The sequence below is a fragment of the Typha angustifolia genome, chromosome 11, assembly GCF_048772165.1.
Source record: "Typha angustifolia cultivar Huaian chromosome 11, ASM4877216v1, whole genome shotgun sequence".
NCBI lineage: Eukaryota > Viridiplantae > Streptophyta > Magnoliopsida > Poales > Typhaceae > Typha > Typha angustifolia.
In genome coordinates, this window is record NC_133249.1 from 4731368 (window position 1) to 4743420 (window position 12053).

General features: G+C 38.0%; 2 protein-coding genes across 2 annotated transcripts; one reads left to right on the plus strand and one right to left on the minus strand.

Annotated features, from left to right (window-relative positions):
* Positions 1-1263: 1263 nt before the first annotated feature.
* LOC140771299 (metal tolerance protein 1-like) lies at positions 1264-5209 on the minus strand. Its single transcript, XM_073112780.1, has 2 exons — positions 5083-5209; positions 1264-2758 (listed from the first exon to the last, which is right to left on the minus strand). The coding sequence occupies exon 2, from the start codon at positions 2756-2758 to the stop codon at positions 1526-1528; it is 1233 nt and encodes a 410-aa protein (XP_072968881.1). The 5' UTR covers positions 5083-5209; the 3' UTR covers positions 1264-1525.
* Positions 5210-9052: 3843 nt separating this feature from the next.
* On the plus strand, positions 9053-11980 carry LOC140770931 (jasmonate-induced oxygenase 1-like). The gene is made up of 3 exons (XM_073112264.1): positions 9053-9666; positions 9766-10099; positions 11674-11980. Exons 1-3 carry the CDS (start codon positions 9215-9217, stop codon positions 11917-11919), a joined length of 1032 nt encoding a protein of 343 aa, XP_072968365.1. The 5' UTR covers positions 9053-9214; the 3' UTR covers positions 11920-11980.
* Positions 11981-12053: the final 73 nt, after the last annotated feature.

Here is a 12053-nt window from a genome sequence, read left to right on the forward strand (position 1 = left end):
TATAAGATAGTTTCTCGTAAGTCCTAAAGACACATTTATGACCCACTTCCGGAGTGTTGTGGAAGTGTTCCAGCAGTTTGGACTCCAATAATGTATCTGCGGGCACTCGAATGCACCCGCAGTCAAGTAGTAATCTGTTTCTATCCTTCAAATCGGTATGGCTCTTCGGATCAGCTCTAATCTCCTGCAATATGTATGACTAGAATTGGATATAGTTATCTTGAACTAAGTTTTTTTTTATTTTCTTATTAGAATAAATTTTTTTCAGATGGTCGCGTTCGAACGACTGCATACGTTCGTAAATGATATGTTATTCTCCATATCGCCACTTATACTAGGTCTCCCTCTCCCTCTTCAGTAACAATTGTAGCAGGATCTCATTTTGTTAAGATGAAATATGCTTCTTGGACTCAATTTTAACTACAATTATCTCACTTTGCTTATCAATAGAAAAGAATAAGGCCCAACTAGTTTATTTTTAAGTTGACTTTAGCACAGAAGTTTTGCAGTGTGCAGTTTATACAGTCAACTGCTGCATGGGTTGGAATTGTAGGTAAACAGTATTAGTTTAAGTTCACAATACATATTGTAGCTGTTGTCTATTCATGTTTTATGCTTGTGAAGAGTTTTTGACTACTCTAAGTTTGGACAGCAAATAATGTAAGATGATTTATACACGTATATGAAAATTATTATTCCAGTAGGCAATTTTCTTTTAACATAAAATTGCTTTCTCGGTGAGCAATAGGAAATAAATAATTTAGTGATTTCAATAACAACTCTTTAATTTGTTGACACAAAAACATCGTCGATCGAGTTAGCAACCTCGAAGAAAAAACTTTGTATCCAAAAGTTATTTTCCACTATTTCATGCCCAGACTTAGAATGGCCAAAAATTCTGCTTCTGGATATAGAAGACACTTTGCACCATTGGATTGCCTGGCACAACAAAGATGAATTGGACTGAGTGTTTTACCCTCTTTTGTTTGAGAGGATATAATAAAGAACTGATCAAGAGCAAGCACCTGACTACATATAAAAGAAACAAGTTGAAACTGCTTTGATTTCAGATTCTACTTTGATAACTAACAACAAAACACCACACAAAAATCCTGGTTACGCTTTTATTCTTTTCTTCTCTTGCTGAAGAAAAAGTTACAGTCTCATTCATATCTATATGTGCAGTCTGCCAAGATTGAGCGAGTGCCTTCACTACAAAAGCAACAAAGTGAAACTAATACGCTTTCTGATTCTAAAATCATTTGACAATAACACATAAATCACATTCATAGATACAACTAAAATTACCGAGTCATGAAACTGGTTCTGAAAATATACAAGCACTTGTGCCAATTCTGATAGCTACTCAAAAAATAGGTCAGACTTTGGAATGACCTACAAACCTTATTGGCCAAAAGAATTGGATCAGAGTAACCAGAAGAACATAAACTTCAGAGGAGCATTTGGAGATACAATTCAAGTAGAAGACTGTGATGATGTCAATAGCTTTCACCAAAGATCAAATTTATTGACGCTCTATTTGAATAGTTACATGACTAATATTATACTCCCTTTTAATATATCTGATCACCTTATCGAGCACAAGATCAGCATCTGCCTCTGGTGTGATTGTCACATGGCATGCTAGGAGAACTTTCCCTACAGTGATAGCCCATATATGAAGCTCGTGAATAGCCACAACACCATCCAACTCACACAGGCCCTTCTCGATCCTGGTTGCATCGATCTCCCTTGGGGTGCTCTCCATGAGAACCTCAAGTATGTTCCTCAGCATCTTGATTGTAGTTAACAGCACAATAAAAGAGAAGATGAGAGTACACACAAGATCAATTACCTTCCATTGAGGTTTATACCATATGATTGCCCCACCGATCATTACTCCTGTGCTCTGAATGCAGTCTCCAAGCACGTGAAGATAAGCACTGTGTACATTGATGTTCCTTTGCTTTAATTTTGTTCCTCTTGAGTCGGTGTTCTCATTTGGAGCATCTTTTGATTTGTTAAGCAGCGGCTCACATTTTTCTGTGTGTTTACCATCTTTTGAATGATGGTGATGTGTTGTAATGCTAATTACACTGCTGTGTCCATGTTCCATAACATGTGCATGGTCGCTACCATGGTCTTTCGGATGGTGGCCATGGCCGTGGTTTCCATGACTATGTCCGTGTCCATGGCCATGGCCATCATGATCATGGCCAAGAAAGATAGCCATTATAATGTTAACTACCAAACCAAAGGCAGCTACAGCAAACATCAGGACTCCCTGTACTTCACCACTTCCATAGATTAGCCTCTCAATGGCTTGATAAACTAGAATTCCAGTTATAAGCCATATTGATTGGATTGAAACTAATGCACCAAGTATTTCTAATCGGAAGAAACCATAAGACTGACGGGGAGTTGCTTCCCAACCTGATGCCCAAATGGAAATTAAGGAAATGGCAAAAGCTGCAACATCTGTAAGGAGATGTGCAGCATCAGTTAGAATTGCAAGGCTATTTGCTTTCATTCCCCCAACCACTTCTACACTCATAAATATGATGCATAGGATAACAACAAACAATAGCTTCCTTATAGAAGTAATCCTCTCGTTGGCATCCTTTGAGCTAGCTGCAGAATCAGAGAAATCACATGTCGTGCCAGGACAGATCTTGTTACTACCTATGCCAGGAACACCTCCTTGAACATCCGCAATAATATCAATGATCTGAGACGACTTAGAGGCCTTTGCTTCCATCTGCAATGACAATGCAGAACTATTCTATAGTAAACAAGAGAAGTAGAAAAGGGGCTCTAAGCAAGAAACCAAGAAAGGTGAACTATTTCTTTTAGACCAAGATAAGTAAAGAAACACAAAACCAAAAGTTAGAGGAAAAATCTAGTACTTTGAAGTTTGAACTAGGGATAAGAATTTTATCAATGAAAGATATAAAGGAATAACTGCTAGGTTTCAGAGTTCAAGCACAACTACCTACCTACAAAGTTATCAAATTGCAGAAGTTCCCATTATCAAATAAGTGCTGAGGATACATGTTCAATAGATCTATTCATCAGTTCGCCCACAAGAAACAATTGCTGGTCTTTCATCAGACACCATATAGAAAGATGAGACTCATGCAATCCACATGAACCCAACCATAAAAGACTTTCTGCCATCCCTTAGAGGTAAAATGATGGAAGAAGTGATGAGACTGAATAATAATATGTGTGCCAGTGTATTAGCCTATTAAGCCCTCTAGAATAAGATGACGTATCCAACAACTTATAACATAACCTTGTCTGAAGTAGGCATAATCATTAGCCCTTTTTAGGAATAAAGATATGGATATGATATCATGTAATAGAATTTTACGACATAACATTTTCAGATCTGAAATTGTTGAGATTATTCAGAGAAAAGGAGAATAGATCAGAGTCAAATCTGATTTAAGAAAGATGGAAGAAAACCACTCAACGTATTACAGTTTAACCTTTTAGGGTCTAAAACTGGTGCGAGAAAAGGAGAATATATCAAACTTATGATAATCTGGCTTGTCAAAGAAGCAAGAAAACCATTCAACTTAGTTCAGCAGCTATTTTAGATTTTAAAAAGACATTCAAACTCTTCCTAAATTATCTACTACAAACTTTTTCATATTTTCACTTGAATTTTGGATCACTAGAACATTGACTTTTCTAATCTATCATAGTTACTTATTCAAATAAGAATCAAACTCCTTTTCAAGGATATCTGCAGAGAACAAAACTCACCAAAGACTTTCATAGTTTTCACATATAAAAATCCCAGAAACTGCAAAAGTTACTACTGTGCATGGCTGAAATGTTACAAGAGAACTGAAATTATCTTTTAAGATTTTAGAGATCTCAGAATGTGCCTATAAACTCCCATCACTTATTTGCAAGAGGTCTCTCGATTAACTGGGGGATCAGGTATGTGTCCTACATTGATTTGAATCCCACCCGCTAAAAGCTAACTCATGCTTGGAATAATTGTTTCAAGTTCTGGTTCTGGTTTTGACCTTGAAAGGAAATGAAAATTTTGTGCCAAATCAGATCAGTTTCAGCTGGTAGTGATCTGAAACAAATGCCAATTACTTTTCAATAAATTGCAGTCAAACTGCTCCTTGTTGAACGGAACTTCAAACCATGGTTGGAACATTTACATCAGATATATGATAGGCAAATCGTTATATCTATCTACTACTTTGTCCACAGTTAGAAAAGATTAAACTGGAAAAGGAAAGTTTGACTAAGTTTAAAACATGTCATACATGAACACTTAGCCATTTGACAAGAGTTTACTAATATACACTTGAAGCTCTAACAGGCCTGATAATGTAGATTAATCATTTTGGATAAGCTGTTCATGAGCACTTAACTATCTAAGTCAGCTGTCGCATAAAAGGCATGATTTGGCTTAGTGGGCTTTGTCTTATTCACGCAAAAGGACGCAATATCATGCATCAAGTGAGCAGAGTATGCAAGGTACCCATTGTGCTATAGTATGTATGTGGCTATGTGCTGTGAAAGTTGAATATTCATGTTAGTTCATCTCATGGACAAGAATAAACCCCAAAAAACAAGCTTTCCCCCATTCTGAATGGAGACAATCACCAACAGTTGCTTTTTCATTAGATTCGTTAGCTAGAAACAAATATACTTTGTTCCATTGGTTGATTGTCATATGATATCTCTAAATCAAATATCTGAAGCAGAATAAGCTTTACCATCAATGCAACCCGCTTTTACTTGAGCAGAGGGATTCAAAGATTACCAGGTGGGGATTTTAAGATCAGGAATTATTAAGAAACTACAAAGACCAGCATTGTGGCTCAGATAAAAGATAAGAGATAATCAACAATATAAATAGAAGTTTATCCATTCTTCCAACCCAAGCTAGAAAAGTTACTACGCAAACGAGGCCAAACTACAAACAGATCAACCCCAAATTCCCAACTCATATAGAAAGCGACTGATCTCTAGAACAGTCAAGGGCAAACGAATTGGTTCGGCGATATAACCACTAAATTCAGATTAAAACCCAAAATCAAAGAAAATTACCTCGAAAGACGCGAACTTTCTACGGCCAGGTAGGGGAGAGCAGAAGGGAGGACGACGGGAATTGGGGAATAGGGATGTGAATCAAGTGGCTCAATTTGATTGGACCTTTAAGATTCGGGCATATCCAAATGGATCAGATCGGTCTGATCGTCTGCAGACCCAGATGTACGAGTTGCCCACATCGAGGTGCTTTAGAATTTCTTTTTCTTAGACATGATAGCATATTGGGTATTACTTTAAAACTCTAGACTTAACCATGTCCTCCACTCTCAAAACTTTATTCCTCGTCTAACTAACATTACATATTAGCTCAGAAGGTGGTTCAATTGTCAGGAAAGAGAAAGAACAAGTGCCCATAACAGGGCTAGAAAAAACCTTTAAATAGAGACAGGCAAAGTGGCCAATTCTATAATTTTTTATTTAATTTCTCGTAGAGTAAATCTAACTGGTGTTTGTGTTAACTCAGAATTTGATCTGATCCGATCTGAACCGGCTCAATTAACACTGTATTCTTTGTTGAGAAGGTATCATAGTTAAGATAACAATTACCTGAATAAAGTTAGAGGAAATGGCTTCTTTTTTTTTTTTAATATCCATTGTTGTCCTGATCAAATGTATATGTCTCTTGACCCTTTAAAACTTGTGAGGTAAAAGAAGAATTATGATTAGAATAAAATGATAACTTACTCTGGAATAAAGTTTTATCTCAATTTTGATATGTTTGGTTGGAAAAATAAAGAGGATAAGCTTGGTCTATGGACTTTAGATTAGAAAAACTAGAATAAAAAAATTGTTCTCCCAATCGGTTATAGATTAAAAAAACTTAATCGTGAGATAGTTTCTAAAAATCCATCATATGATCATCAATCAACATGATCAAATCAAAGTATATAATCAGGTAATTGTTATTATCTTGTTAGAAATTTTATGCACGTTCATGCACTTATTCAATTATTGTGATTAGTTATAATTTTTTCATTTGTTGATTTAATGATCATGTATTAAGTTGAAAATTATATAAAATTAGTTTTTATTTTTACTCTTATTAATGTCAAGGTTTCACTTATTTATTGAATGGCTGATCGCATTGAAATTGATGATAGTGAAATAAATGCCCAAAATTATCGAGTGGTTGAGATAAAACTCTAGTTTAGTCAAATTTACAACAATTTTTTTTATTATTTATTGATAATGAGTAGGTATAAAACCTGCTTGGTTGGTATTAATAATTTTTATGTTTATCGTTTTAAATATTTTAATACAAATGATTCATAGTTTTGCCTCTATAATATAAAAAAATTAAAAAAATCTTATCTGCTAGTGCATTATATTATTATTATTTATTTGTTCACGTGGATCCAGTATGTATGGACCGTATGCGAGGGGTATATTAAAAGTATGATATATATTATTGGTTAGTTATATATTTACTTGAGTCGCCTAATTATCTATCAGAAACAATTATAATAATAAATAAGATTAAACTAATCACAGAAAATGGAAGGAAGTTAGTTTATCCCCTTCCAAACAAATGGATCGACTAACTAGGGTAATTCTAATCCACAAGTTTTGCTCTTTTACATCATCTATACTCCCATCCTCATTCTAGAAGACAAGTCTCCATATATATTTATACGGACGTAAAAAACTCTAGCTAATTTAGTAAAATTTACAAATTTTTTTATTATTTATTGATCATGAGTAGGTAAAAAGTCTAACTTGGTTGGTACTAATAAAAATTTAGATTTGATGTTTTGAATAGTTTTAATGTTGTTCCAACTTTTTCTTTTAAATATATATATCGTGAATTGATCGTTTTGCCTCACGTGATAAAAGAATTCTTACCTCGGCCATTGCACTCTATTATTATTTTTACTCGTTTATGTGCTTGCAGAGTTGCAGTGCATATAGACTGCAGTTGAGGAGCATATTAAAAGTATAATATATATCGTTAGTCTGCTACCCATTTGGATCACACAATAATCTAATAGAAACAATTTTAGGAACATAGGAAATTTAAAGCTAATCACAAAAGAATAGAGGAAAGTTACTTTATCCCCTTTCAACCACTTGGGTAGATTATCTAGGGTAAGTTAACTTTAATCCACGAGTTTTGCTCTTCGGAATTATGCACGTGTGATCTCGTGCAGGTTAAGCTTTGCAGATTAGATAGTAGATACGATAGCCTTTTCTTTTCAAAAGGAGAGAGGGAGAGAGAGAGAGAGAGAGAGAGAGAGAGAGTAATGCTTTAAAACGTGGATTAATTCGATACTGCCATTTTCATTCTAGAAGACAAGTCCCCATATAAGTATATATATGGCACTTATAGTCAAGGCATGAGCCCTTTCTTCAAACTCATGACACTTTGATGTATAGTTCCGAGAAGAAAAGATAGATAAATTTATATATATATATATATATATATATATATATATATATATCAGGAGACAAGGTCAGACAGAGAGGAAGACCCGTCTCTTATCTTTCTTTCTTTTTCTTTATATATCCAACCCATATATACATAAAGGAACTTTTGCCATGTCTCCCATCACCATTTTCTTTAATGATATATGTTATTGGATAGGTTTTGACTTGGTTTGGGTATATGCATGCACACCATCGCTTCATTTGCCACCCAAAATGCGCATTCCCATGAAACTTGCTTGTAGAAAGATGAGAACTGATAGATCTGGTCCCTAAATGATAGCAGAAATGTTTACGTTACTATTGTTTCCTGGGTTAAAATGAGCAGAGAAAAGTCCAGTTACGTACATTATTTGAGCCAAAACGGCACCGGATTAGTAGAAGATGAGAAAGTTTTTGAGGGACGGAGGCATTAATTTCTTCATGTTCCGATATATACCAATCTCAAGATAATATTTCTATGTAAGCTGCCCAAATAGCAGCCGAGTTTCTTTGTCTTAATACCAAATATACTGAAGCTTCTTGTTCAGCATCCCCATAACGCTCAAGAGACTTCCTCCATTAATCCTTTTTGTCCATTAGAAGATCCACCACGTTATCAGTTCAAGATTTATCCATAAGATATTCTTTTTTTTTTCTTCTTATTCTCGGCTTCAATTCTTTCTTCCTCAGTGGAAAAATGTTATCAATGTTGTCGACCTAATACCTACAGCTTTCCCATAAATGAAGCTAAATAATACGCATGCATGGCGTAGAACTCCTTATTCTCAAGTATAGAATAACTTCTGAACATACAGTTGTAAAACTGCAACTCAGCTGGCTGGCTAGGTTTGAGACATTAACAAGAGTAATGCTAATTAAGGGTCCTTGATCTTGCTTAATTAAGAATATATATATATATATATTGCATAACTCTAGTTCTGGGACAAAGTGAGTAATCAACATATGAAGTTGGATCCTGCCATGCATGTACATTCTCAAGTTACTCTAAGCTAGAGTTAAGCCTTCTTCAGTTCCATTTAACAATAAAACCACCTCATGCATGTCTCCATCGTACTCCATCCCCTCATCCGCCGCCCCCCCACCCCCCACCCCACCCCACCCCACCCCACCATCCCCATCGGATCGACCGCCACATGGCATTCACGAGCCCGACCATCTCAAGTAATCGAGTAAGTCGTCCGACATGACCACAGATCCCGTTCCTTGTCGACGTATCCCAACAGACAAATGGAGAGATTATTACTCTGCAAGACTGCCTGCAGCTTTGCAAGTTGGTAGCCCCGGCCGGATTTATAACACGTGCGGTTTTACTTCTTCAAGAGGTGGTACGCTTACGCAGCTACTTACGCTCGTTCCGTAGCAGATCATCCGCGGCGCCGTAGTCAGGAATTTAATGCGCCGCAGGTACTAGGCAGCCCGTGATTGGCTCTTTAAGTTTTTCTTATCCACTAATATTGATCAGTTGCCTTGTAAGTATTGGCAGCACGAAAGTCGAGGCAATCTTGAGGCCTCGGTGGTCGTTCCCCCATCCACAACTTTCTCTGCTGTCGTATAGCTCCCACTCTTTCGCTTGTCCTGCCCTCTCTCTTTATATAAGTTGCTGGATGGCATGGACTTGGCAAGCAGTTCTTAATTGTTATTGATCAGCTGCTGCTGCTGCTGCTGCTGTTGTTGTTGTTATTATTACTATTATACGACTGTTACGATGGATCATTTGTGGCCGGAGCCGGTGGTTCGCGTCCAGGCTATATCGGAGGCCGGCACACCGGTAATCCCTGAACGATACGTAAAGCCGCCATCGGAGCGGCCGTCACCGGACACGCCAGTGCCTGATCTGAGCATACCGGTCATCGACTTAGGGGCGCCCATGGGCGGCGCCCAAGCGATACCGGCGGCGTGCCGGGAATGGGGGTTCTTCCAAATCGTCAACCATGGAGTGAGCCTGGAGCTCGTCAGGAGGGTCCGAGATGTGTGGAGGGATTTCTTCCACCTCCCCATCGAGGCGAAGGAGGCCTACGGGAACTCTCCGGTGACCTACGAGGGGTACGGCAGCCGCGTCGGGGTCGAGAAGGGCGCTGCTCTTGATTGGGGCGACTACTACTTCCTCCATCTCATGCCAGAGTCCGCTAAGTGGCCCATGCAGTCCACTTACTGCAGGTAATACATATATTATCATCGTTGTTTTCTTTATTCTTGACATTCGATACTATATATGCTGACGTGTATTTCATCATTTTGCATGGTGTATATATATAGGGAGGTGACTGTGGAGTACGGAATTGAGGTGATGAAACTATGCAAAGTGTTATTGAGGGTGTTATCATCACTGGGCCTGGGAATGGAGGAGGATTTCATGGAGAAGGCTTTTGGAGGAGAGGAGATGGGATGTTGCTTGAGGGTGAACTACTACCCAAAGTGTCCCCAGCCTGAGCTCACCCTTGGCCTATCGGCTCACTCGGACCCCGGTGGTCTTACCGTCCTCTTACCTGACGAGCGCGTCAACGGACTCCAGGTGAAGAAGGGAGACGTATGGGTCAATGTCGACCCACTGCCCGATGCTTTCATTATCAATGTCGGTGACCAGATCCAGGTCCCCCCTCCCCCCTCCTCCACCAACCTCTCTCTCTCTCTCTCTCTCTCTCTCTCTCTCTCTCTCTCTCTCTCTCTCTCTCTCATACCAGAGCCATGCATCAATAGTAAAGGAGCTATCTCAAAAATATCTATGACATAAATCATAGTTCAAAAAGTTTTAAGTGGAGTTATCTCAAAAATGGGTATTATATTCCGACAAGATTACAACTGCATTAGGATATATAACTAGCATCCGTTGCATCGAGTACCTTCCTATCTATTACACTATCTTTGCCTAACAATATTTATCCCATTCCTGTATAATACACTCTTGGACTACTTACCAACCAGCAACATTATAAAAGGCATGCATCATAGTATGAGCATATGTATATGTGAGACGAAACCCATGATAGCTAGGCCTCCGGGAACCTTTCCTTTTTAGGAAATTAACATGGGCGTTCATATGCGAGCAGTGGGGGCCTTGTCTGTATATACTAGTGTATATGGCGTTTATGCTTTATGTGTTGCTTTTAGTAGCTTGGACGGGTTCTCATTAATATATAGCATAAGCCGCGTAGATATCGAGGGATTAATGATAGTAGTAGTATAAACTCTATTATAAGTTGATTAACTTCATTCTTTCTACTACTTTCCAAAGACCTATATATAGCATAACTAGTTCATTGACTCTAGAAAAGTATGCAAGTGAAGCCAAAGTTTGAAACAGGTACGTACTATACTCTTTTAATTGTTTGCTTTTGTTGGTGTTTGCTTCCACATGAATTATCCCATGTGATCCAAACAAACATTAATTCTTTTCCTCCAACTTTTAACCAATGGTACCTGTGCCACGTACTCATGTTATTAGAAAGAATTTATTCCTCTTATTATTGTTAGAGGGTCCCATGAATGCATGATCGATCGATGCATGCTAGGTGTTGTTTCTCTTTCGTCATGGCCTACCAGGCGTCACCTAATACAACCAAGAACCCATCACATCGATCCCATATCATGGCATTAATCCAGTCCTAACTTTAGTTGATCCTCATCCATATCTATTCATCCTATTTCCCTATATCTATCATTTGCCATGCATGTCTGCCTTCAGTTTGTCTCCTTGCTTCATTCTACAAGCTTCAAGTGAGTAAGTACCGTTCGTTATTCCTGCATGTCCATCTTCTCGTCTTATATATTCATGGCCGACATTATTTATTCATTTCTTTTTTGCCTTCCCATGACATGTAGACCCAACTCAAAGCACAATGGCATGTGATGTAGTGATGTACCACATGATCACCATATCGATAAAGCACACACGGCATGCTTTTTTCCATCCTAGAGTAATTAACAAATAAGTAGCTCATCTTGCTTCCACAAGCGAATCCAAACAGATAAATAGCTACATGTATATATTAATGCTATGCTTATAAATATTTATAAATATAAGTTCTTGATCATTTCTCTCCTCGTCGCACATTTGTTTATCATGAATGTGCAGGATTATGCTAGATTAGCATACCTCTCGTCCAATATTAATGTATTTTGGTAGGAAAAAACCATCTAAATTGTACTTTTGCTTTTGGGTCTTAGGTGCTGAGCAATGGGAAATTCAAGAGCGTGGAGCACCGGGTGGTGGCGAATGCTGCAGAGGAGAGGCTCTCACTTGCTCTGTTCTGCAACCCAAGAACTGACCTCCTTCTTGGCCCGGCAATGGAGTTGGTGACTCCAGAAAGGCCACTACTTTACCAGTCCATGACCTTCAGTGAGTATCGCATGTATATCAGGAAGAATGGCCCCAAAGGCAAAGCTCAGGTGGAGTCTCTTAAGGCTGTTTGATCCAAGAAACTGTGTACCAATCTGTGATATTTAGTCGGTTTGTACTTGATCTTTATCTGTACTTATTCGTGCTTCATGTAATTAAGTGTTATTCCTAAATAACCATCTTCGGGAAGAACTTGCATACCCTAGTC

Excerpts from the sequence above, each read along its gene's own strand:
- LOC140771299 (XM_073112780.1), bottom strand. The coding sequence starts at position 2,758 with ATGGAAGCAAAGGCCTCTAAGTCGTCTCAGATCATTGATATTATTGCG.
- LOC140770931 (XM_073112264.1), top strand. The coding sequence starts at position 9,215 with ATGGATCATTTGTGGCCGGAGCCGGTGGTTCGCGTCCAGGCTATATCG. Across the intron at positions 9,667-9,765 it reads ATGCAGTCCACTTACTGCAG|GGAGGTGACTGTGGAGTACG; the intron begins GTAATACATATA and ends GTATATATATAG. Across the intron at positions 10,100-11,673 it reads ATGTCGGTGACCAGATCCAG|GTGCTGAGCAATGGGAAATT; the intron begins GTCCCCCCTCCC and ends TTTGGGTCTTAG.